The sequence below is a fragment of the Alexandromys fortis genome, unplaced genomic scaffold, assembly GCF_014885135.2.
Source record: "Alexandromys fortis isolate MF-2015 unplaced genomic scaffold, M_Fortis_MF-2015_v1.1 scaffold_2_1_26212458, whole genome shotgun sequence".
Taxonomy (NCBI): Eukaryota; Metazoa; Chordata; class Mammalia; order Rodentia; family Cricetidae; genus Alexandromys; species Alexandromys fortis.
The window spans coordinates 9,124,064-9,149,375 of NW_026067930.1; the positions used below are offsets into that span (position 1 = coordinate 9,124,064).

Consider the following 25,312-nt stretch of genomic DNA (forward strand, 5'->3'; position numbering starts at 1 on the left):
CTACCAACGTTCTTTTAAGATTGTATGAAACAGAGTATGCAAAATGCTTAGGCTGGTGCCTGGTAAGTATGTTGCTTTACTTTTTCTTTGGGAGTGGGTTATTTGAAGCTACACTATTTCAGAAATAGCGAAAATAGGGCTCTAACCATAAAGAGAAGTTTTGAAAAGGTCCTTAACCATCACTGAAGGTTGATGCAGTACCACAACCTTAGACAACCTAGAAGGTACCGACAGCTTTTTGAATGGCTAACCCATATTATCACTGCTGCTTCTGTGACAATCTGGATACAGATACTATTCAGAACATTCAAAGGAAACTGGCTTTCAAAAACATATAACTTATTTCAATAACATGTAAACTGATATTTGACCTCGTTCCATAAAATCAAGGTAGTATATGTGAATATCACTTGTATATCATCCATATGAATCCCTTATTGCTAGGTAACATAAAAAACTCAAACAGAACTATTTTGCTAATTATTTTTAGAGTACGTAAATGTGAAATGCAAAGGTACACGTATAATAAAAATATACCATGTTAATGATATATATTACCCAATTAGAACCGAAAAAATTGTACCTCACTAACTATAACTAAAGCACCAGATTTCCTTAATGAAGCTTCACAACTTGGCTCAACATTTCTCAATGTCTTGTTTGTGGCTTGGGTTAATCTAAGAAAAATACTGGAGTATATGAAATACATTTTTATTAAATTCCACTTATTAGATTTCTTCTTGATTTTTAAAAATCAATTTATACCAACCATGTAATATATTTTATATGGCTTAAATATAAAACTATCAAAATATTACTCAATTTAAGTGGCAACAAGGCTCTAGAAAGTTTCAGATTAATAAGAATAATGATCATCACATTGATTGTGACAGAAAGAATGAAAGAGACCTCACAGCAAAAATAAACACAGTAACATTGCCCCTTTTATCAAGATGACTGAACACATTCATTACTTCCTTCTGCTGACTACTGGATCATGGAAACTGCAAAAAAAATGTATTTTTCTTAAAACTAAGAAAGCATTTACAGATCAAATAAAGGGAAAAGTGCTGCTTAGGCCATAATGGTGGCATAACATGCAGAAGAAAAACTAACAATGATTCCATCTCCTATGTTCCTAATCTGGATTGCTGAATATCCAGGTGAAAGATAGCTAGGATTTAGGATTGCTTCAGGTGAGAGAGAGAGAGAGAGAGAGAGAGAGAGAGAGAGAGAGAGAGAGAGAGAGAGAGAGAGAGAGATCAAAAGAACCATCAAATTATCTACATTAAGGGAGTTCAGACAGGTGGAGCACACAGATAGTAATGGCAGCAGTCCAGCACTGCAGACCAAGGATGGCACAGAAAAATACTCAACCATTCTGAGTGGTTCTAGGAAAGCAAGTTCCAGACTATGCTGGCTTCCTGCCTAAGACTTCACAGATGGTCAGCTTTCAGAAACAAAACTGGGAACTTGACATGGGGTTATCAATATTTTATATGATAAAGGACATTAAAATGAACACAGAGATCTGCAATATTGGCAAAATTTTTAGAAGTACCTACAAATAGAAAAACAAAACAGACCTTTTCTAGATTCAACAAAAAAATACAAGTGGTTTTATAAACTATGATTGTTATTATAATACTACGTGCTACAATTTGCAAACCTAAGTATTAGGGTATTAGTACAAAGAAAAATGATCTTTAAATTTTCTCAAGAGGACATTTTCTTCAAATAAATTCTTAGAGCCACTGTAATAGAAGAACAAAAGCAAAGGGCTTTCTTGACTTCAGTAAGAAAAGGAGAAGCCTGACCACTCTCCTATACACATCTGCAGAGTGAGGAGCGCTGAGTAAGTCTTCCAGCTTCCAGAGTGCAACAAAATGTAATCCTGGGGGAAAAGCCATGAAAATTGTGTGTGTGTGGGGGGGGAGCAGATAACAGAAAACACGATTTCAGCTTTGTTTCGAAAAGTTCTAGAAAACTTTAAACAGTTGTTAAACAGTAAATGTAGAGTCAGAATCAAATATTGAGATAGAAATGAATGCCATTTAAAAGGTAGTCACAGTCAAGAGCATGTGGACCTACTGCCATCCTCATTTAGAGTACTCTCAGACCCATCTATGGCTTTCTTGGTGATAACACATGCTTACATTAACCAGATAATGCAATCCCTGGACTCATTACCAAAGATTTATCAGAGGTCTCTCCTCACTTAACTGTGACAATCAACATATTTACATGCCTATTATTTTTACATTTTATTTACAATGAGTTCAAGAAATTACATTGAATTTCATCTAAAACTAAACTAAATTTGCCAAAAGTTGAATGGCCTGCTAATGTACATTCTGATAATATAACGATATAGTGCTCATACGTTTATCAGTCTAATACTTGTATCCACGTTAACTAAAATACTCTAATAAAACAAATATTTCTTGATATTTTCTACTGATTTGCTCAAAAATATAAAAATAAAAGTATATTTCAATGTGTCTCCCAAAATAGGACTAACTAAAATTGTTTAGAATTATACTCATATAATATATTAATTCCAATTTTATCTTAATGGAGGCTACTTAAGAATGGCTGCCATTCTAAAACTATTTGAAAATTATAAGTGAAAGTTAATATTGTCATATCATGATTTTTCTTTCAAATGACTTTAGACTCTTGAAATGAATGATGAATGATACAATAAATAAGTAATCTAAACTTCAGAGCTGGAAGTTGCCACAGACATTACCTACTATAAAATTCTCATTATAAAAATTAAAAAAAAGCAGTGCTAAGAAAGTAAATGATTTCAATTTTGCTGAAAGAAAGTGAGAACAGAGGGCAAGCAGATGGTTCCTGTCACCTTAGTAATAGCACACCTTCTTCTTGGTCTGAGGGCTTCTGAGGGCCTTATTTTCTATTTTCTTCCCTTGTATACAACATATCTTGTGTCTCTTTTTTAAACTTTCAAATGTTTATTTAAACTATTTATTGTGTGTGTGGGTGTATACATATCCATGGTGCACTTGGTGGTCAGAGGACAATTTACTGACTGGAGCCAGTTTTCCCTTCCACCTCATGGACCAGGGACTGAAACTCCAAATCTCAAGCGTAGGGAACACCTCTACCCACTGACTTATCTCTCTTTGCCCCACTTCTAATGCTTAAGAATTCTTTATCTTCTAATAAGCAGCTCTCATTTATATGTGTATTTCAGTTACTAGCTTTAGTTCTTTGTAAATGCAGAGTGTATCCTGAGTGCAGTTTCTGTGTCCCTGTACTGTGTCCTTTACCTTAGGCAAGATTTAGACAGGACACAGATATCCTTAGACCCAGGTCAGGAAAGGTTTCTTTTGAAAAGGATCCTTCTTAAGAAACTTGATCTACTTTTCCTCCCAGAGAGTAAGAGAAGTAAGATTTCTGAAGTTGAATCTCTTTCTCTGATTCACTGGCTATTAAAAAAAGCATTCTGATACTTATCATAACACAAAATCAAGGGTGTTGGGTATTTTTGTTATTTTGTTTTGATATCTTAACTTTCAGAAAAGTACCATTTCTTTTTCTTTAACTTATTGCTAAAGTGGGCAGCAACAATATTCCGAACCTGAGAGTCAGTCATGTAGGCATCCATCCCAGTGGAAGAATGTAGATCAATTAGTGCAAGCTCATAATCTCTATTGGAAAAACAATTAAAAGCAAAGTTTAACCTGGTAAGAGTCCTAAGTTTGCTAAACTACTTCCCAGCTAACTATCATTCTCACCAGTTAAGCTCCCCAGGAGTTTCAAGTTTAAAAAGCTGCCAATAAAGTTCTTGTAAGCAATTCCTTATAGAGGTTTAAAATAGAGAAACCGAATTTATTTTTATAATTAGGATAAACACCCACCAAATGCATGTACACATACACTCATTTACATGCATACATAAAGAAGAAACAAAAACCTGGCTTTTTAACTCTAGATGTACATCAACATAGGGAACGAACAGAAATTCAAAATAACTTCAAGATAGTATAGAATATTTAGGTAACAAAAATATTAAGAAAGCCAGATATGATGGCACATGCCTACAATCTAAGCACTCTGGAAGCTAAAGCAAGAAAACTGAGACTTCCAAACCAGTTCAGGGTACATATTATATTTCATACTACCTGAGCTATGGACATAGCTGAGATCATGTTTCAAAGAAACAAAACAAAAAGCTACTACCAAAACAGAAAAACACGAAGAGAAAAAAGCATGCAGACCACATAGAAGTTCACTGAAAGTAAACAAATGGACCCAATTTTAAATAAAAAATACAGCATAAACTGCATTACTTTCCTCAAAAAGAAAAAATTCAAGAGTCACAGAAACAAATTCTTACCTTGTCCCGTTCAAATACCCTGTATACACTATACATGATTATGTACATCCCAACTTTAAGTAGCTAGCTTAGAACTATGCACTTGCTTGTTTTAAGCAAATATCTAGAGTACCCGAGGTAGGAAGACCCAGCCTACACATGGGTAACCCCATTTCATGAGCTGGGTCTTGGATTGAATTAAAAGGAGAAAGCAAGTAGAACACTAGCGTTCATCCGTCTGTTTCCCGACTGTGAATGTGATAAGATGAACTGTCAAACGCTCCTGTCATTTTGTCTTCTCATTTTATATTCCCTAGAACTATAAGCCAAACAAACCTTTCTCTTCAAAAACAAAAACAAGCAAAACTGCTGAGCACTGTGCTCGTAAATATTAAGCTCACTTACATGCATACCAATAAGATTACAGTTCCACAAACAGATCTGTAAATGTAGTGCATGAAAATCCAAAGTTTTCATTTTCTTTGGAAATTGTCTTGCTATTTTCAGTTTCTGTGGAGGGGACGGCATGAATGAGAGACAAAGATGGGCTGAGTCTCCAGTGCAAATCTAGCCCTAGAGTATTCCTCAAACAGGAAAACAGAGCTCCTGTTACCAAAACAGAACAGCCAACCAAAACTAGCCACCACCATGCACACCATCCAAATTGCATGATGTGAAATTACATGTGAGTGGCTCTAACTGCCCAGGACTGAACACTTCAAACTGGATCACCCACATTTAAATAGCAGGAATCGCTTGCTAAAAAACTACAAGCAATGTAACAGATGCTAACCCCATGAAGATCCTTCTAAAATGGGTCATTCCCTCCCAGTTTCCCAACCCTCCAGCCCTTTGCTGTACACACTCCTTCTATTACTGCCATGTCCACTGCTCTGTTTTATATGCTGAAGAAACCGGATTCTTTCTACACTCATGTGATGTGGAAAGGGTGAATCCTTTACCTACTGACCTACAACCCACCAAACTCTCCAGTTACTGCTATCATTTTAAAAGAGAAGACAATGGTTGTGCCTTCTCTTTGCTCTTGCATAATTCAACATTATGAACATTAATGACTACCTCTCCAAGCTAGTCAATCATATAGCTACAAATCTGCCAGAAATTTAAAGGGAAAACAGACAAACCAAACAAAAGAGGACCCACTTAATCTATCTCCTGGTTAGAAGCAAAATCATCTAGAGAAAGGATTTTAGTGTACAAACACTGTTTCGATGTTTTTTTTTTTTTTTTTTTTTTTTTTTTGTAAAAAAGGTGTATTTGCCTGCATGTCAATGCACCACATTTGTACTATATTTTTAAGAGGCCAGAAGAGGGCACTGGATCCTCTGGAAGTGAGGTTACAGATGGTTGTGAGCCATCTGTTTGCTTGGTATTAAAGGCAGGGATCTCAGGAAGAGTACAGTACTCTTTAAACTACCAAGCCATCACTCCAGTCCTACATGACACTATTTATGACACGTACTTCTATTGATCTGTACTTCAGTCTTATTACAATCAATTCAAATATGTATTTTAAGGAACATACAAATATCTTCACATACACATCAAAAATCATTTTTCCAGTAGGTACATGATATTATGACATTAAGATCATTCTCATATATTGAATGCAGTGAGAAGTTACAGACCATTAAAATAGTACATGGGACCTTTACGAGGAAAACTTCCTTGAAAGGTCAATGATAAGTGAGGAATTTTGTGCAAAAAAAGGAGAAAATTAACTGAATTACTCTAAGATCAGGATAAGATGAATATCTAAGGACAAGAGATCAGATCTGCGCAATGAAAAGCTATCAAAATCAACCAATTTTCAGATGTGGGCTTTTTTTTTTTTAAATAAGGAAACATCATCATTTATAAACCAATTTAAATCTTTATAGGTAAAATGGAATTGTAGATAATTATGTACTTGAGAATACTAACATTACTGCTTTGAAAGAAAGAACAAGTTAAAGGCGGCAGATTAAATTAAGCTACTGATGTCATTTTTTTTTAGTGTGTAGCATGGACAGAACAAAGCAAACTATATTTTGGCTTCATCCAAGAAGCTGCCACGACATTCTTTGTGGAAGATGTTGTTAAACATAAATAATTATTGCCAACACATTTAGCTACTTTATATTTGTCTCCTGATCTAACTTGATTCCAATCTCTCACCAGCCAGTTCCAAATTAATAATTTACTTGGGAAGAAGACAACAAATAGGAAAAGTACTATTTGACTTCTGAAAATTTTATATATGTGTGTATTATTTTTTCATAATAATATTCATATTATTTTTATGAAACTTTAAAATTATAATATTTCTAAATAAAATGTTGCAACTTTATATAAGAAAAATGAACGATGTTATATTTAAAAGATCAACTTAATAAAAAAATTACCACCCATGTTTTTGGGTTATAAACAATGACATTACCTAAAAATGAGCTAAACATGGTCGCCCCCAAAATGTAATAATAAATTATATTCAGACAGGATATTCTGTCTCCAAACATGGACATACACTTATGACACAGGTAACACAATTAAACTCAATCTATATTCTATTTAGATTTAAATTCTACCAACATTTGTAAACCTAAGAACTCATCCCCTGAAGTATCTTCTTGTTTCATGAATAAGAATTTCTGCAATTGTATTTAACTAATAATTTCTAATTATAAAAGTAAGGATTTCATACAATCTATTTCTTGTTGTTTTGAGACAGGGTCTTGCTATATCGCCTTAGTTGACCTAAAACTTGGTAGTTTGACCGAGCCTTAGAAGTCCATAGACGTGGAATTTCGTATTAATCAAGTGGAACAAAATATCAAAATGTTTAGGCCAAACTTAACTAAGAGCTTCCTTACCAGAGGCTGCTGAAGCTCCTTTTACATCACTCACTACTTTGGAGGAGGGATTTGCAAATGACTGTGGCTCCTCCTTTCCTTCCCTGGAACATTCACCACCAGAAGAGGAGGAGTCTGGGGCTCGAGGTGCTATGACTTCTGAACCACAACTTAAATCAAGAGGGAGACAGGGTCCCAGCTTCTGGAGTGGCATATGCGCGATAGCAGGAACTATATAAAATCAAAAGGAAAAGAGAACCATAATATTAATACAGACAAAATGGCTCAGTTCATATCAGTATAGATCACTGGTATTTACACAGTGCCTGGCAAAAAGAAGACACTAGAAGGTATTTGTAGAATATGTGAAGTGCTTCTAAGTCCAAGAGACATTAAGAAGAAAACTTAATGTTCAAACAATTGTTGTTAGATATTTATCTTCCTTTACATTTGGTTCTATAGGAAATCAATATACATTACCCTCTGGTACTGAAGATTCTTGCTGATTCTGAGAACTGAGGGAGAATACTTTCCCATCAGTGGCTGAAGAGGAAGAAGGAAGCTTTTCTAGAGAATCATCAGGCATGGGTAAGGTGGCTAACCGCTGAGATCTTCTTCTCCTCTCACTATGCTTGCAAGGTCTAGGGGGATTCACAGGCTGTGGAGGACCTAGAAAAAGATCTTCAATGTTCACGAAGCAGATACATACCAGGATCATCTTATAATATTTAAGGAGATAAGCAGGGGGAAAAATGAGCCATATTCTGCCCTCTGGTACTGCTACTAGATAACCACAAGAAATGGAACATTCCAGAGGCAATCAAAAAGTGCCCTCTTCACAAAAAAGTTAGTTCATCAGAACTTCTAAAATCTAACCCTACTAGACCTCTAAGACAGTTCTAGGGGATATTCATTTCCAGTAGCTCTCCCACAGTGTGAGACTGGAAAGGGCTCTCCACCAGTGGAGTCTTGTGCTACTGTCATTTGCCTCCAGGAAAGTAGTATCTTGTAAGCAAAAATAGCGGGAGGCAGGTAAAGGGGGAAAGGGAGAAAGCAGGGAGAGAAATCCCTTTGCTACATAGCAAGCCTAAGCAATCTAAAGGAAGAGGAAGGCAGGGGCACAGGTGACAGCTTGTACATACATTACACAGTTGGTGCTTTGCTTTCTTTCCTTCCCCAAGTGAAGCTACTGCAAATAACCTATCCCATCCTTACTCTCCCACATGGACTCTTACAGAAATCGGGGGCCTGATTCATTCAAAAAACTGAACACAAACAAACCAATGTGCTTATTATGGCCAAATTAGACTAATTAACATGACACTATTCTTGCCCTTAAATATTTTCATTTGTTCCAACAACTAATTGTATCATTTATTTAACTTTTAGCAATGTTAACCCAAATGTTTGGATGATTCTTTAACACTTGAGAGTTCCTCTTTTACCCTGGACTATGAATTGTTGAATTATATAGTAGATAGGATTGTATAGGTAATATAGTATTGCTAATTTAGAAAGAAGTAGTTTAAAGGAGCTGATGCTTTGGGTATTTAAGGATAACAATGAAAAATAATGAAAAAAGACAAGATGATAATGGGGAAAAATCAAAAGACAAATGTACCTTTTATGATACTGTGGTTGTATTAATATAAAAAATAACTTCAAGATAAAATGCTTTTTGGTGTGGTGAAAATCTAATGACTTCTACTGATGTTCTTTTATAAAAAAGTTTCAGAGATAAGAATTTTCTATTCCCTTTGTTTCTCCTTATTTATTAAAAGATACAGACTGGTCAAAGTTTAAAATATGTGGTTTAATGATAAATGTGAGAACTGAGTAAAAAATAGATTAGCATGTTTAATAAAGTCTTCCAAACGCCAATATCATTATTCTGGAAGACACAATAAAGAAGGAAATCTGCCATTCTTATTTCCTGATTACAACACTAATCTATTTGCTGAATAAAGGGGCAAAAGGAAAGTGTCACCTAGCTAGACATGTATCAGATAACTGTTCTGAATGCTAAACCTGGGGTCAAATAAACCTTATCTTTATCTAGCCAAATCCATGTTAAAAACAAAACAAAAACCAAAAACCCTTTTTAAAACATCTAACATTGAAATGGTGGTAGCCAGCAGTCAAATCTTTATAACCAAGAAGGCATTCTCTTTTCACTAAGAATGAGACAGGACTCAAGGCTGCCTTGTTAACATAAGAATAAATATAGAAAGTGCACTGGGGAAGTACAGGTAAGAGGAGATGCCTCCTACCTGGCCACAGGAGGAATGAGGATTATGTAAAACATCCACCAAGGGTCTTTCTACAGTTCTTTTTGTTTCCAGGGGTGTTGTGTTTGTTTGTTTTTTGTAATGAATCAGGCCTTGTCTTATTAGTTGAGGAGAGTACAACTGCAGTGGGACTCCTGTCATTCGATGGCACTACAGACTTGGGACAGTAAAGCAGTAGGAAATGGCCATGATTTCTACTCTTGAATTAGTTTTAAGCTTTCTGTCATATCCACTTAATTTTTGAGTTTTCAAAAAGCAACTTCATAAAAAAAACAATAGTACTACAACAAAACTGCTTTGAATCTATCTTACAGGATAAGTAACTATTTGTAAAGTCTGTGCTCACTAGTTTTATTTATCACTGAAGAAAGCTGAGATACAAGCGTCAAATCCTTGGCTTGTATTAATTCTGGGGCAAGTGGTGACTTAGGGGTTTTTATACACCCAGAAGACTCTCCAGATTCATGTTTGCATTTCTTGCTGCGAGCCTTCCCTGAAGACAAAGTTGAGGATAACAGTGCAGGTTTCTGAGTGTTGGCAGAACTGCTAATGACAGCTTCATTTTTTTTCTGACTTTGAGGTTTAGGTGAAATCGCCTGAATAAATAATAAAAAATTGATATTTTTATTTTGGTTTCTTCAATTTTCTTCTTGTAGTCTATTTTTGATTGTTATGCAACTTTAGTATCCAAAAACATTGTTAAGCAACATATAACATTTCTATTACAAATGAAAAACCAAAACGAACCCCACAAATTATGAACTAAAAGTTGATTAGGCTGTCTTTAAAGGGATACTGTCAACTATGAGTCTGTTTTTAATGCCTATGAAATTCTTCTATATTAAATATCCTATTGGATAATCTTTTTCAGTATTAATTTGAAATTTCTCTCTTCTGAAACTGTAATTGTCAATCTTATTACTATCAGCTAAGTGAATGAAAATAAGTATTCCAGGTTTTGAAGCTCTGAAGGAATACATTCAAACGTCTGCCTTTTAGAAGAGTTTTTGCAGCCTCTGTCATCAAGTGTGTGACTGTCTCAGTAGACAGTTTCCCTTTAAAGAAAGATCTCAACAGGAAAACAATGACCAAATCAACAAAACATTCTCTTTAACTCATTTTAGTGCTGAAAGCTAGTTTCATAAGCAAAATGCATCATGAAATCAGAGCCACCAGCAGTAGAGAGTTAAAAGACTAAAAAAACAATACAGAACAAGCAACAACTACAACAACAACAACATAAAAAAGATAAAGTGTAAGTTAAAACATTGGATTTAAAAACAAAATACGTCGCATTCTTAGATGAGTTTTTACCTTATTCCTGCCAACTGATACTTTAAAAAAAATTAGAACTTTTGTCAGTTCTTTCTTTAAGAACATTTTATTCACGTGGCAGTAAAATTCCCTGGACATGTAAAAATAAGTGTGAAAGTATCGACTGTTAAAGACAACAGAAAGCAGCCACAGTTGGTCCACATTCTGTCATACTGCAATGCCTACACTGATTTTCATGCTGATATCTGACAGCAAAACATGAGATACGAACTTCTAAAATTTGGTAGTATAGCAAGCTACTATAACGAGTAAAGTCACTAGTCCTATGAATAACACGCCTGTCCCCAAGAAATTGTTTAATTTCCATGTATTTGGGAAAGGGGGATGATCATTGAATTTGTAATCTTCAGTTTTCTAGACTATAAAAGATCATTGCTTGGGAATCAAATAAATAAATAATTCTGTTCTCATTAAAATAAAAGTTACTCAGACTCTGGTGGGGGAAATTATATATTTGATATTAAATATGGCATCACTGAATGTTCTAAGATGGCATGCTTAGGATCTGACATAAAAGGGCCTGTGTCAAGTGTCCCATTCATTCAACTTTCATTTTCTACTCTTGAATTTTTTCACTACAAATGTGTGCAAGTGGAACTTTCATTTGAAAAAGAACTCCATGACTGGAAAGTATTCCTAAGCTTATCATAAAAGGTGTTGCCAGGAAAGTAATTAGAGCCATTACTTGTAAATAAACAATTTTATTGTTCATCTTCACATATGTGAGAGACATCACTACAGCATCCATTACTCTTGAGTTACAAAGTTATAAAACAAGATTTTAAAACTTAAATTAATAACTTGGTAAGGTGCTTAACTTCTAAACAAGGACAAATTAACATATTTAAAACTTACTGAATTATTATGCATCAAATGCAAGTTTTATCCAAAAGTAAATATAACATGACATTTCCCTAATACAATTAAGTAATCTATAACTAATAATCTGATAATGGGGTCCAAGACCATAGTTTGAATCTATAACTCCATTAGCACAGCAAATTGTGGCTATAGGCATGTTATCAATCTGTCATAACTGGCAATATAACTTCTTAGACAACAGAAGTTAGCAACAATCAAAACTCATTTAAGTCTCTTGCTGATACCAACTGAGATAGTTAAGAGTTTTATAACTCGGCTTTTTAGCTTAGAAGCAAGGCTAACATATAGCATAAAAATGAAGAGTTTGGTTACAAAACATTTTCACATTGAAATCAACCTGAATAACAAAAAAAGAGGGAACAGCATGATGTTCCTTAAACTCTAGAACAGTTTACAAAGGTTCCATTAATGATTATTGGTCTCTGTTACAAAATTGCTAAGGATTTTGAAAAGTCTTGAATTATGCAAGTACTAATAGCCGAGTCACTCTAATTTCCTTTTAAAACTGATTTTCTGAATTGGTTACTGACCTCTAAACTAACTTGCACATATATTAATTTTCACAATCACATTTACCTCAAAGATTGTGTAATGAAAGATTGACATTGTAATGAATTTTCCAGAAATATTTTATTACCCAAGTCCCTGATATGTTGCATTCTGAGTATAACGTAACAGTTGTAGGAGTACAAAATATTGTTATATCTGGGACCTTGAATATAGTCATACACAGTAAAAAAAAGTTATTTAAAATTTGGTTGGTATACTGACAATAACGGCAAAGACTTAACCGTTTGATGCTGATAGAAAACCAGAAAGTATGAGAGTCATTGACATATTGATCAATTTAAAAGACCACCGATTTAATACAACATTAATGGAGGCACCAAAACAATTTACTGCTTTCAAATCAGGCCTGAATAAACACTGAAAAACTCAATACAATATCAATTAAATTTGGGCTATTCTTTAAACACATATAGAGAAGAACAAAAGATACTCATTTTAAAGTCTTCTTTACTAGGCTACTAATAAAGAAAATTAATACAAAAAGGGTATATTGAAACTACATTAAGGCTCAGATTTTAAAACAGGAGAACCAAAGAAATCCAGTTATGGCTATTACTGTGTTCGTACAGTGCCTAAGCAGGTCAGCCCTTAGAGGATGGAAATGCATGCACAGCTCATTATGTACAGTATTGTGGGAACTCAAAGGTAGACACGGCCAATTCTAGCAACCGTAGCCTTCAGTTTTAAATTTCTCTATTAGGTGGTTTAAGACAGACCCTTAAACGATTTTTAAATTCTCTTTTTATTGTAGTTATTAAAATATACATCCTAGCAAAAAATTTATGGCTCATTGATCAATTCATAAAACACAGTCTAACAACACCAACTGTTACAATATAAAAGAAACTTCTTATAAAAGAAGTTTAATTAGATGTCAAAAAACCCTGTTTAAACTCACAAATAAAAAGTATTTGTGTAAGGGTCTTTTTGAAAGCTAAAGGTGTCCAGCTGGAAGCTCATACCCTGGGACGCCTGTCTCCAAGCCTTCTAATTTTGGAGACAATGGCGTTAATATCAGGCTATGGAAAACATAAGCTAATGAAGTCCATAGTTTATCTGCATACTCGGGAGAAGGCAGAGATAAAAATATATCATCAATGAGTCAATGCTCTATTCCCATATCTGATCAGAGGGACAACTGCAATCACGTGGGTACTACAGCTCCGTGACCACTCCAGTGGGACGTGAAACAATCAAATGCTACCATTTCATACCTGCTCCAGGACTGGAGCTGTTGCAGTGCAGTCTTCTTTTTTTTCAGCACCATCTACCCCAACAGCTTTGGATGCCAACAAACCTTGAGAAGAATTGTAGAGAAATGGCTTATTAGAAAAAATTAGTAATTTCTGCATAATAAACTTCTAAAATGATAGCAGATGAAATTTCCCATATATAGAAAGTATTAAATGCTATCTTTTAATAAATGCAAACACCCTTAACAAGAGACTAAGTCAATATTGAGAGTTGTTCACATACTTGGGTAGTATTTTTCTAGATATTACTTTTGAGATCCTTAAATATACACTTATTTGGGGAAAAAGTTTCTGGCTTCAAAGTCCAGATAAAGATAGTTTATTTTGCTAATACTCATAAAACAGAGTAGAATATCATTCTGTCATCTTGCTAACTTTAAAAAAGTATTACTAAATTTTAATTCCAACCTATATTTTTTAACCTAAACTTTGTGCATTTGTATCAGTGCTCATTTATGTCTTATTTTCCTACAAAAGTTTCAAGATCATTTCATGGACCCATTTTATATAAAAGGGGAAGAGTGTATGGGTCATTTGAACACCTGGCCTGACAACTTCATTCTATAAATGGTGACAAAATGAAAAGTTCTATCACTAACACCTAATTTTAGAAGATAGAATTCTTGATTTATAATATAGCGATTTTCAAAAAACATCAAAATTCGGCTGCCTTCATTAATAAAGGCATCTAGTTGAATACAATTCTTTGCTCATTCATTCAGTACTTTCTGTGAGACCAGGTTTATCAGGACTTTAAAATGACAAATACTTGGTTTTATGGCTGCTTTGTTTAGAAGAGGAAACATATAACAAGTGGTACCAATAGTAAACATGATATAGCAATTTTTATCAGCTTTATTACTGTTAACATTACTTCACAGAAGGGAAAGAGTTCCTTGAAACACTACAGGATAGAGAGCTACTCACAAGGCAACATGGCCTGACTTTCTCAAGTAACTATCCCAAAGGTATTAAGTGACCTAGATGGGAACACACATATTCACATGGCCTCCCTAAAGTAGTAAGAGAGATAAATATTACAAGAGGCAGAAGGCACACTGGCTTTACTAGAAAGCTGAATACCTACAGCTGAGTATGAAGTGGAGGTTCAGTAGAAAACAATGATTTTGATACATCAGTGACTGGTACTCCACCTATTTTGAAACAACAGCCTATATAGTTTCTCCCTTTCCCACATAATACAGTTAGATTTAAGTGAGAAATAAAGAAATATAAACTATTTTATAAAGGTTTTAGCCCACAAATTCAATCTTAATCACACTGTACACATTTTATATGAACACAAAGGTGTAGTTTAGATTATTTCTTTAACATTTAAAACAACAGTCACTGTTCTTTTTTCTTTTCCAGTTAACATTCTTGAGTACAAATGAGCTACTGAAGTTTTTGTTAAACGATACAGAATCAAGGTCTTTTTATGTTAGGAAATGATCAGAAGTTCTATCTTTTAAAGCTATTCAAACATGACAAATATGTGTCATTCAATATATAAATTATACTTATTCTGCTTCATTTTATAGAAGTGATAGAATGGTTTTTTATATTCATCAGGAGATGAAATGAATTATAAGCTCAAATTTCAAAATATGGTACAAGTTGTAAAAGACACAAAACAATTCATCCATAACCTATTGTAATAGTATAGGCCATACTGATTAAAAAGCTATTTCCATATAGTTGTTGGGAAGAAAAAGGACAGTCTTCATGTGGCCATAGATAATAATGAGACACAACAAACTACTTAAAATTAGATTTAAAAATACACTACTATCTGGAGGATTCAAAAGCTCCAAATATAAGCAATAAGACTTTGTGTGCCGGATATGCCTATTTAAAATGAATTACTAAGCATAAACAAAAGGGGACAAATGACAAAATAGACACTTGAAGAGGATAATTTACTTCTGCCTGAAGAGAAAGTCCAAAACCAGTTACCTTTTCCTGCCAATTCTAAACCCGAAATAAATGAGAATCTGAATGCAACAGACGCAATAGACACAAAAGAAATTAATTTTAATTATTGCAAATACTTATTATCAATACATTACAAACAGTATCTTAGAGAATTCATGATACAGAATCAAGATATTAAACAGTAGGTAGAAGTATAATATCAAATCATCACGAATCCTATCAGCAAACAAATTCATTTTATAATAATCTACTTCACTGAGAAGCAGGAGGCCAGAGCTCTCTGAAACACAAAGGGGAGTGCTCAAAATACTGGTGAACTTTATGTGTCACTAGTAAATTTAATCTCAGGATTTTTTCAAATATTTCAAAAATCCCTGACATTGCACAAGCATTTCTTACTTCCAGCAATGCCTACAGTGATTAGAGTATACCAACTACTACACAGTATTCTTTATTATCTTACCCTGTGCTATTATTTTACAGTTGCTATTTTCAAATCTACTAAAACTCAATTTGCTTGCAACTTGTTTTAAAGTTATGAATTCTGGCTTTCAGTGTAAAACTATCTACCTCAAATGAACATATATATATATATATATATCATCATATATAAATACCATATGATAGAACTGTCAATAAGGCACATCACATATTCCAAAGCAATAACCAAGGGGAATACACACATATATAGAATCCAACTACAATTTTATTTCTTCCTAGCTGCAAACTTTGAAAACCTCATCACTTTATCATTCTCTATACAACAATCGGGTTAGAATCACCATAGGATTAATAGGAAGGGAAGGAAAGCAAAACCGTGCATCATTACACAGTTAAACTTATCCAGTTGCTGGTTCACTAATCTTCACCTAGATTTTAAAAAGTAGAGTGGAATGAGAGGAGGAGAGTAAATGAGAACAAACTGCCATGATTCTTGCCCATTTTCTCTTGTAAAAGAAAGACACACATAGAACTTGGTAAGTTTAAAATACAGCAAAATTTCAGTATGAATCTGCTATTTTACACTAGTTCTCATTTCTTTTCATGGATACAAATAAAATTTCTTGTACAGAAGCAAATCCAGGGTTAGCCAACTGAAGACAATCTTAACATCTAATGTCTTTTGCATGGCATATTTGTGACATGAAATCAAAAGTAGAAGCAGAGAAGCTAATTGTGATACATTTAAATCTTCTGAGTTAATAATGGGAAAAGGCCATAAAGGCTTCACATAGGTAAGACCTTATGTGTTATTCTTGTTGCTAAACATCACATTTAAAATTCCTATGGAAAACTGAAGAAAAAGTCCTTCACAGAAGGCCTGAGGTGTTACTAAGCAACCAGGATGACAATGTGAGGCACAAGGTAAAAGGTTCTTCTATCCTTACTACTGTCTCTCCAAAGCCATGCATCACTGTGGACTCACTTGTTTTTTAGTTTGGTTATTTCTTTGAAAGATGACCTTGCCCCTCCCATTAAGGCATTTAGAAGCAGGCATATGTCAAAGAATATTGGCTGAAACTAAAAACAGGTGATATGACATGATGCTGGGAAGCTGGCAATTAGTTGTATCCTGTCAGTGGCATTTCCGTCTTCCTTGGTCTTGAATCCTCAACAGTGTAGTTTCAATCTTTATCACAGTAGAGAGAAGCAGCTTTCCACTCTGCCCTGCAAGTAGCACTGAGTTCTGTATTTTAAGCCATAACCGAAGTCTCAAGTTGACAGCAGAAGAATCAATTTAGAGAAGATTCAGGCTTTCTCCAAGGCTAACAATTTCTAAAGAAAAGGGTTCATTGGGTGAAGTAATACTAAGATATTTCCTGTACTAAGGGCAAAAACAACCCATATTATAGAAATCCATGAAAGTACTATAAAAAAATGGAATAAGCCTGATCCCTGCAGTGCTGAAAGAGTCAAAATCCTCAATGGGCCCTGTCATAGAGCAGCTCACAAAAGCCCTCTGCTCCAGGCATCTGTCAGTAGGTCTCCTCTTCTGAAAACAGACACAACCACACTTAATATTTATTTGTGGCCCTAACAAAGGAGCTAATCTTCTTCAAAGTACTTAAATCAATGCCAAAAAAAATCATTCAGTTTTATTAAACTAGAGGCTCTTGAAAATATTTTGTTCTTAAAAATCAGATGTCTGGGGAGGGACTTGGTCCTGCCTCATTGTGATATGACAAGCTTAGTTAACTCCCCATGGGAGGCCTTGCCATATCTGAGGACTGGATGGGGGCTGGGGAAGGAGGTGATATGAAGCAGAAGGAGGGGAGGGAGGGAGAACTATAGTTTGTATGTAAAATGAATAAAAAATTTAAAATAAGAAAACAAAAAAATCAATGTCTGAAACATTAAAATATTTAAGCTTCCCTTTAAATGATGAATTATAATTATGTTTCATTTAAATACTAGAAACCAATAAGGCTGACAGCCTAGAAATGTCAGGTGTAGCATGTTTGGTCATGGCTATAATACTTCAGTTCCCTCTTCTGTCAGCACTAGCCTGGCTAGGGTTGTATGCATTTTCATTATCCCTACACTACTATATGCTACCTTACAAGAAGGTACTCTAGAGACCAACCTCAAGAAAAAAGCAGGGAGTAACAAATGAGTAAGGAACTTAATTTACTCAGATATCCAAATTTTTATAACAAACGGTCCCATTCTTAAGCCTTGTCATCTGTAAGACGTTTATATGTAAAAATATTTAAAGCCAGAGAAATGAAGCCACCACAAGTTGATAAATGCAGATAACCCATTCTGACAGAAACTATTCCTACCACAGAAGAGATTTCAAGACTACAGACTCTTATAACATGGGAACTGATGGATCCTCACAACATCCCTGTGAGGTAGGTAAGAAACTCATGGTATTTTCAGCTTGTAACAGACAAAGCTGACAGTGTTGAGAGATGCTTACTTTGAAGAACCAGAAAGTAATCAACTCATTACACTGAGTCAAAAGATCCATTTTCCTTTATTAAAAAGAAACTACTCTAACATGAATCCCTTAGCCTCCCCCACTGCCAAAAGAATCATTGTAGTTTACCAGTAATCTTGTTAAGTCGTGCTCTCTTTGCCTGAAATGAGTTTCCGTGATTATTTTTCCTCTTGTTTGTTAATGTGCTCTCTGGCTGTGGAAAGACGATCTTTGGAACGCTGTCTATGTGAAGTCCTACTTTTAATAGAACACATATATGAGAATTTGTCTGGAATCCAAAATTAAAACATACAATTAATAGATAGCAAATCAGTAAAAGTACTTTGTACATTACTGTTTGAAATCTAATGCTTGATTATGACTGGAACAAATAAAAATCTCTCTGGATTGATACAACAGAAATAAAAGTCCCCTTCCTTCTTGAAGGAAAGCTTGAAGAGAATAATTTCTTCTATACAGCACATGGAAAAAGCACAATCCCTTAAACACTTAAACCAAAACTTTCAAGTAAGATCCTACTAACAAATATAAAATGATTTATATTCAAGAATAGTGAAAGCATCTAATGCCAGTATTTGACAGTATCCTCATAATTATGTATGAGATAATAAAGTTAGTCACCTAATTAAAGTAGGAACAAATAATTTAATTCTAATTTCAAAATTATAGGTAACCAAAAGATTTGGGCTTATTGCTACCTCAGTTTACCTGTGTCACAAGAAAGGAAAATAAGAATGTATTTTGTACCAAACGGTTCACTAGATGTGGGTAGCTCCTCCTTCTTCTCAGTCTCTACTGTGGCTCTGCAAGTTGGAGTTTCTGCCTTCCTTGAAGGCACTGTAAGCCACTTTCCCCCGTCTCTCTCTTTCTCTTTATTGCTGTTAGCACTGGTCCGAGGCTTAGTCACTGTCTTATTTTTTGCTGCAGCTGCAGCAGCTGCTTTGACTAAAGCAATCCAGTCCTCCAAAGGAAAACATAAAACATGAAGTATTAAAAATCCAAGTTTAGTTTCACTAATAAATAAAATTATGTATTACATCTTGACAGCTACTCACACATACACACATGTATAGGCTAGCTATATTTATGTGACAGATTATCATTTTGATTGAGTTTTTAGCTTAATAAATTAATGGTTGACTAAGCTTAAAATCCATCTATAAGATGAAAAAATATTTAACAGCATATAGTTCTTGGATATGATTTTATATAATTAAATAAAAAACTTATAAAGCCTATAGAAATATGGAATGCTATATGCTATTGAAGAATTAAAAGTGACATTACTTTTCTTTCCCATAATACAGTGGATAAGAAGAGAATTACATTAAACTCTTATAAGTATTGAGATATATTACTACTGTTCCTCTTTAAGAAGCACATACAATTCAATTCACAGTTAATTTCTTAGAAATCAAACTATGATTTTGCTTTTTAAACATTTAAACTTTAGGATCAGTTTATCATATCTTCATAATACTTGTAAAGAAAATTTGTTAGTTGCTAAATTAATTTGTTTTTTAAATTTATTTACTCTGTGTCTGTCAGGATGAGGGTCACACATGCATTGGCATGCATATGGTAAAAATTTGTGAAAGTTCTTCCACTATGTGAATTGTTGGGTTCAAACTCAACTCAAACTCAGGTCATCAGACTTGTCAGCAATTGCCTTTACTTGCTGAGCCATTTCCCTTGCTTACCTGAATCTTAATGTTTCATTTTTAACTCAAAACTCTTTATTGTGAAAGTATAACACGGTTATACTATGCATAGTACAGAGTGGTATTATATTGAATTTTAGTAGGAAAATTTTTTAAATAAAGACTTGTGATGTCTCTACAAAGTTAATCTTCCACTCATGTCCCTAAAGCATTGTCTAAATGGGCAATAAAGTTCATCCAACATGATTAATTCCTACTGTAAGCAACTGAAATAAATTTAAAACAAAAATGAATTTAATTAGTGGATTTTATGAATGAACATAAGCAAATAAAATGATCATTAGAAAGTTTAAACAAAAAATAAAGGTACTAACTAGTTGCCCTTGAAAATACACGGTGATAAAGAGGCCATTGTGAACAAACAACAAATGTATCCTGAGATATCGCTCCCCTCCATCAATGAAATGATCTGCAAATATCATGTGATTTACCTAACAAGGTTTTTTGTTTTGTTTTGTTTTAACTCATTTTCTATTGAATGATACACAAGACAAGTCAGGTAAAACACAATGGCTAATAAAATAGAAGGGGTTAGGCAAGAAATTTATAAGGCAATAAAATTAACCATAAGACAGTGTGACAGGGAAGGAACAGGCAAGGAAGATCAGAAGTTAAAAGTTATCTTCAGCTATATGGGAAATTCAAGAACAGCCCAGACTACACGAGACCATCTTTAAAAAATGTACATATGGAGAAGAAAAGATAATGTGACAGGACACAGAGAAATGAAAATACTTGAGACAACAGAAGAGAGTATTCTGACTGAAAAGAAAAACTAATGGGAGACTTGAGGGCTAAGGGCATAGGAGATGGTCTCTAAAGACAAAAAGGATTGGTTGGAAAAGGGATAGCTAAAAAGGGAAAACAAGTCTTCCAAACAAGATTTAAGACACTAAACAAAGGCAAAGCAGCCAGTGTGGGATGTATGTGGAAGGACTTAGGCAAAGAGAAAGTAGCTGGGGACTACTATAGCTAAAGGTTGAGCTTTGAGGCTCACAATAAAATAGTGCAGTGAGTAAGTCCAACAATAGGAATTCAGGAGTGGCCAACACAGACGAAGAAGGAGTAAGCACAGCCACACCAGCAGCTCCATGAAGAGTTTACAAACTTATTGAAAGAAGGAAATGTGACTTCAGGTTCCACACTACAGTTGTTGTTGTTGTTTTGTTATTAGTGGTATTGGTGTTGTTGTTTGTTTGTTGTTTATTTGGTTCTTTTGCAGCTGTCAGAGAAATGTCAGACAAGGTTAGGGTCATTTCCAACTCGAGTTATTCTGCTCTTTGGGCTGATGAGGGAGGGGGACTTGATTAGGGAAGGGGGAGGGATATGGGTGGCGGTGGAGGGGAGGAGGCAGAAATCTTTAATAAATAAATAAATAAAATAAAAAATAAAAAGACAGCAGAAGGAAAATCAGTCTGGCTTTCAAATTTTAAAAACTTAAAATGCTTTTCAATATTTTAAAATATTTTTTAATCCTAAATACCATAGTCATGGCAAAAATTTACAGCCATGCCATTACCTCCAGTGTACCTCCTTTGAACTTTTACATAAGACAACCTCACTGTCAAAAACAACTGATGATGCTTTTCCATGAACCAGAATCAATGACATAATTGAAACACTCTGTAGCCGGTACAATAGAGGAGTGCATTAACAATGAATGCAGTTTTGAAATCAGAGGGTTTGAGTTAGGAGTCACTCAGCAAGTAATGGGAGAATGAAACCCTAAATTCTGACGTTTTCATTGTAAGGTTAAAAACCTCAACTATGTACATATGAAAAAATCTGTTCCAAGGTATTTAAAATCCATTTATAAGACAATCTTCAGTGCATTTCAATGCACACTTTACATCAGCACACTTGCAGAAAGAATGGAGAAGATGTGAAGCTGTGGTTACAGACTTTAAATTTCAAATAAATGCCTTAGAATCTGACCCTGCAGTTACTGCTGCTATGTTTGATAATGGTGAAACATCAAGGAGAATAGCAAGTAGTAACATAGGGTTACACTGAGTGTAAGAACTGATCTCTATCATGGTAAATGTCCTAGGATTCTTAGTTTGAACAGTCAATATGTCTAGCACTCCATATTCCCCAGTGGAGAACAGTGTCTACAAACATAGCACAAAAAGGCATACAGCTTACACTTCAACAAAAGCATTTCTAAAAGTTCTCTGAAGGGTCAAGTTATCTTCAGAATCCAGCCAGAGGTGGAATACAATCAACCAACTGTCCCAAAGTTAAGAACAATAGCTAGCAATAGGACTTTTATTTAAGCTTAAGAAAATTATTCTAGAAGTTCATATATAAAATTGCTACTAAAGCCTTATCTTACATAATTCCTAAAGAGGGTTTAGGGGAGAAGTTTTTATTACATGTTTATTCTTTGTTAAGTTATTAAAAGATTCTTCACTTTATATATTTATAAAAAGGTTCTCAAAAGTACTCAAATTCTAGAAAAAAATGTTAGCTTTGCCTAATTATCCAATTTGTGATATTTCCTAGGTGAGGTAAACATCTAGTTTGGGAAAAACTCATAAAATAACTTATAAAATATTTAGTAAATATTTTTAATCTGCATATAAATAAAAATTATAAGGGAAAATTAAAAATTAAAAGAAAAGGAAATATGCTGCCAATCAAGTATACTTTAAGTAGTTTTGTATTTGGGCACTGACCTTAAAGTTAATGTATGCCATGATGTGACTAAATATTTCCAAATATGACATCCAATAAGTCTAACATCTATAGTCTGTAATTCAACCACAGACCAAATTGTCTCAATGCTCCATTTTGAAAGTTTCAAGGCAAAATAAGAGGGTCATTTTATGAAATCTGAATAACTACAGAATCACAGTATTAAAGCAAAAGAAGAAACTGATTTAAAGTTATATGACAAACTATGCTCCCAATATTTTAATTAGTCTTCCTATTTCCGTAAATAAAAAGGACACCACTGGATGCTATAGCTATTTTATGAATACAAATTCACAGGAGGACATAAAGCGATTCACTGGTTGAAGGCACTTTGACTTTAATTGGAGATATATAATCATTTCAGAAGCAATCACACTTTCTATAATACCCAAAAATAATTATTTTAAATGTGGAATTAGACATTTGCAGACCATAAAATGTTCATGCCTAACTGAAACTAACCATGCAATTGTTAACACACTTCAGGATAACATTTTTGCTACATGGTATGGAACAAAGAGGGAACATATTTTCACATTAGACATTTTCATAGATTACTTTCAAGTTCTTAAATTAATTGTAGGTCCAGGTGCTGAAAATCCCAAATAACAGCAGAACATGAAAGAAAACAGTTTGTTTCTAATGGCACCTTTCTCTCCAATGACTGAGGAAGCATATTCAGTAAACGGAACATGGCTTTTAGCTCCATCCCAGATTCTCCTTCAAATGTTCACCATTCATTCCTGCTTTGAGCAGTAGCAAAGCATAGAATGCACTGCTTCCAATAGGCTATTTAGAGAGCCCTACCTGAAACAGCCTACAGAGTGTCAGGTAAGCGCCTTTTAAGGAAGGTGAATAACTATGATTTGTAGAAGGAAAGAAGAAGATAAGAAACTCAAGTAAAATTTCATATTAAAAATTAGCTCTCTAAATAATACTCTATACCAAATAAAATAAAACAAAATTTAAAAGCAAAAAGGCACTTACCTCACTTCCCATAGACTGGTTACACGATCCAGCTGGGTCGATAGGACAACACCAGCTTAGTGGATGCTGGGATTTCACCTGGAACAGAAACTAGTGACCTATAACTTTAGCAGGTCTAAAGCCAAAGAAGCAAAATCAATTGTATAATTTATCTTACAGTCTAAGCTTCTCTTTCTTGCTGCTATTTGGGGCTCTCAGCACATAAGCCTACAATTAGTTCATTCATTAAAATATATACATATGTATGTTGATCAAACACAATTCAGGAAGACATCCCTTAAGTAGCCAGGAATACTGAACACTCTTACCTGCCCCTTCGCATCCTCAGGCATGGCTTTAATGTGCATTCTTTTTAAACAACGGATTACTCCATCATAAAACTGAACAGTGAATGTTCCTGAAATAAGAGCAGTCAGAACAATTAGAAAGTGTCATGGAACAGTGATATGATGTAAAAAGATGCATTGTGGTTGCACTAACTCAATCAAGCATAGTCTCCTGTAAGTATTCCATTGAGCTACAAAATATATTTTCTCTCTCCATCTTTAAATAATTATCAACTAGCATTTCCCTTAAAATATGCACAAATTGCTGGGTGGTGGTGGCACATGCCTTTAATGCCAGCACTCAGCAGGCAGAAGCAGGGGATTTCTGTGAGTTCTAGCCTGGTCTACAGAGCAAGTTCCAGGACAGGATCCAAAACTACACAGAGAAACCCTGTCTTAAAAAAAAAAAAAAAAAAAAAAAAAAAAGCACAAATTAAGTCCTAATAACTTAGCTGCATGTAACTTTGATCTTTACTGAAGAACTTTGAAATTTATTGTGAAAAGACATAAATATCCTTAGACTATCTCATAAAAATAAAACCACTATTTACAAAAACAATATCTCTACATGAATCATTGGCTCGCTTCAATAGCTACTTTTAAAGTAGGTAACAGAGGAAAAGATCTGATATATGATGATCATTTTCTCAGGGAGATTTACAATAGTGTTAAAGTGGCAAAAAAGAATATCCTCACATATGACGTTTTAGATAGAAAATAATTTAGAAAGCATCAAGATGGAAGTTATTAGCAGGTCATCATGACCAACGTGAGAAGCTGAGGACAGCAATGTGTGATACTCATCTAGCAGCAGTATAGTCATTTCTACCATGCTGTGCAGCCAGCTGTGCCTTTCCCTTCCTGCATCTATCTGCTTGTAGGTCTTGAAGCAATTCACTTTCTGTGGCAGATCTCATGCCAGCAAATCAATATAAAACAGGACTATTAGAAAAAGTAGTGTTAGATTTTACACTGACAGAAAAATAGAACAGCACTTTAAGTAGATACCTGGACTTTACAAAGAAGTACAAATAAGAAATGTGCTCATGATTATCAACAGGTATGAAGTTAACTCCAGAGCTAATGCCACATATATAAAAAAGATCTTTCTTTTCTTTTTTTTTTTTGTAATCTGAAAATCACAATTTTATTTCACATTTTCATATAATTAATATAA

The 25,312-nt window shown here is 34.3% G+C and overlaps 1 protein-coding gene across 10 annotated transcripts in view; it reads right to left on the reverse strand.

Moving 5' to 3' along the window:
• Phf20l1 (PHD finger protein 20 like 1) overlaps positions 1–25,312 on the reverse strand; it is a 67,232-nt gene that overhangs the window by 23,294 nt on the left and 18,626 nt on the right. For 3 of the 10 annotated variants that reach the window (XM_050144870.1, XM_050144869.1, XM_050144876.1), the window contains 8 exons: positions 24,118–24,206; positions 23,810–23,899; positions 19,152–19,365; positions 18,513–18,641; positions 13,487–13,569; positions 9,832–10,081; positions 7,678–7,866; positions 7,219–7,428 (listed from right to left, as the gene is read on the reverse strand). In XM_050144870.1, coding sequence (XP_050000827.1) covers positions 7,219–7,428; positions 7,678–7,866; positions 9,832–10,081; positions 13,487–13,569; positions 18,513–18,641; positions 19,152–19,365; positions 23,810–23,899; positions 24,118–24,206 — 1,254 coding nt within the window. The remainder of the gene's footprint in view (positions 1–7,218; positions 7,429–7,677; positions 7,867–9,831; positions 10,082–13,486; positions 13,570–18,512; positions 18,642–19,151; positions 19,366–23,809; positions 23,900–24,117; positions 24,207–25,312) is intronic. The other 7 variants (XM_050144872.1, XM_050144877.1, XM_050144874.1 and 4 more) reach the window with 5 other exon arrangements.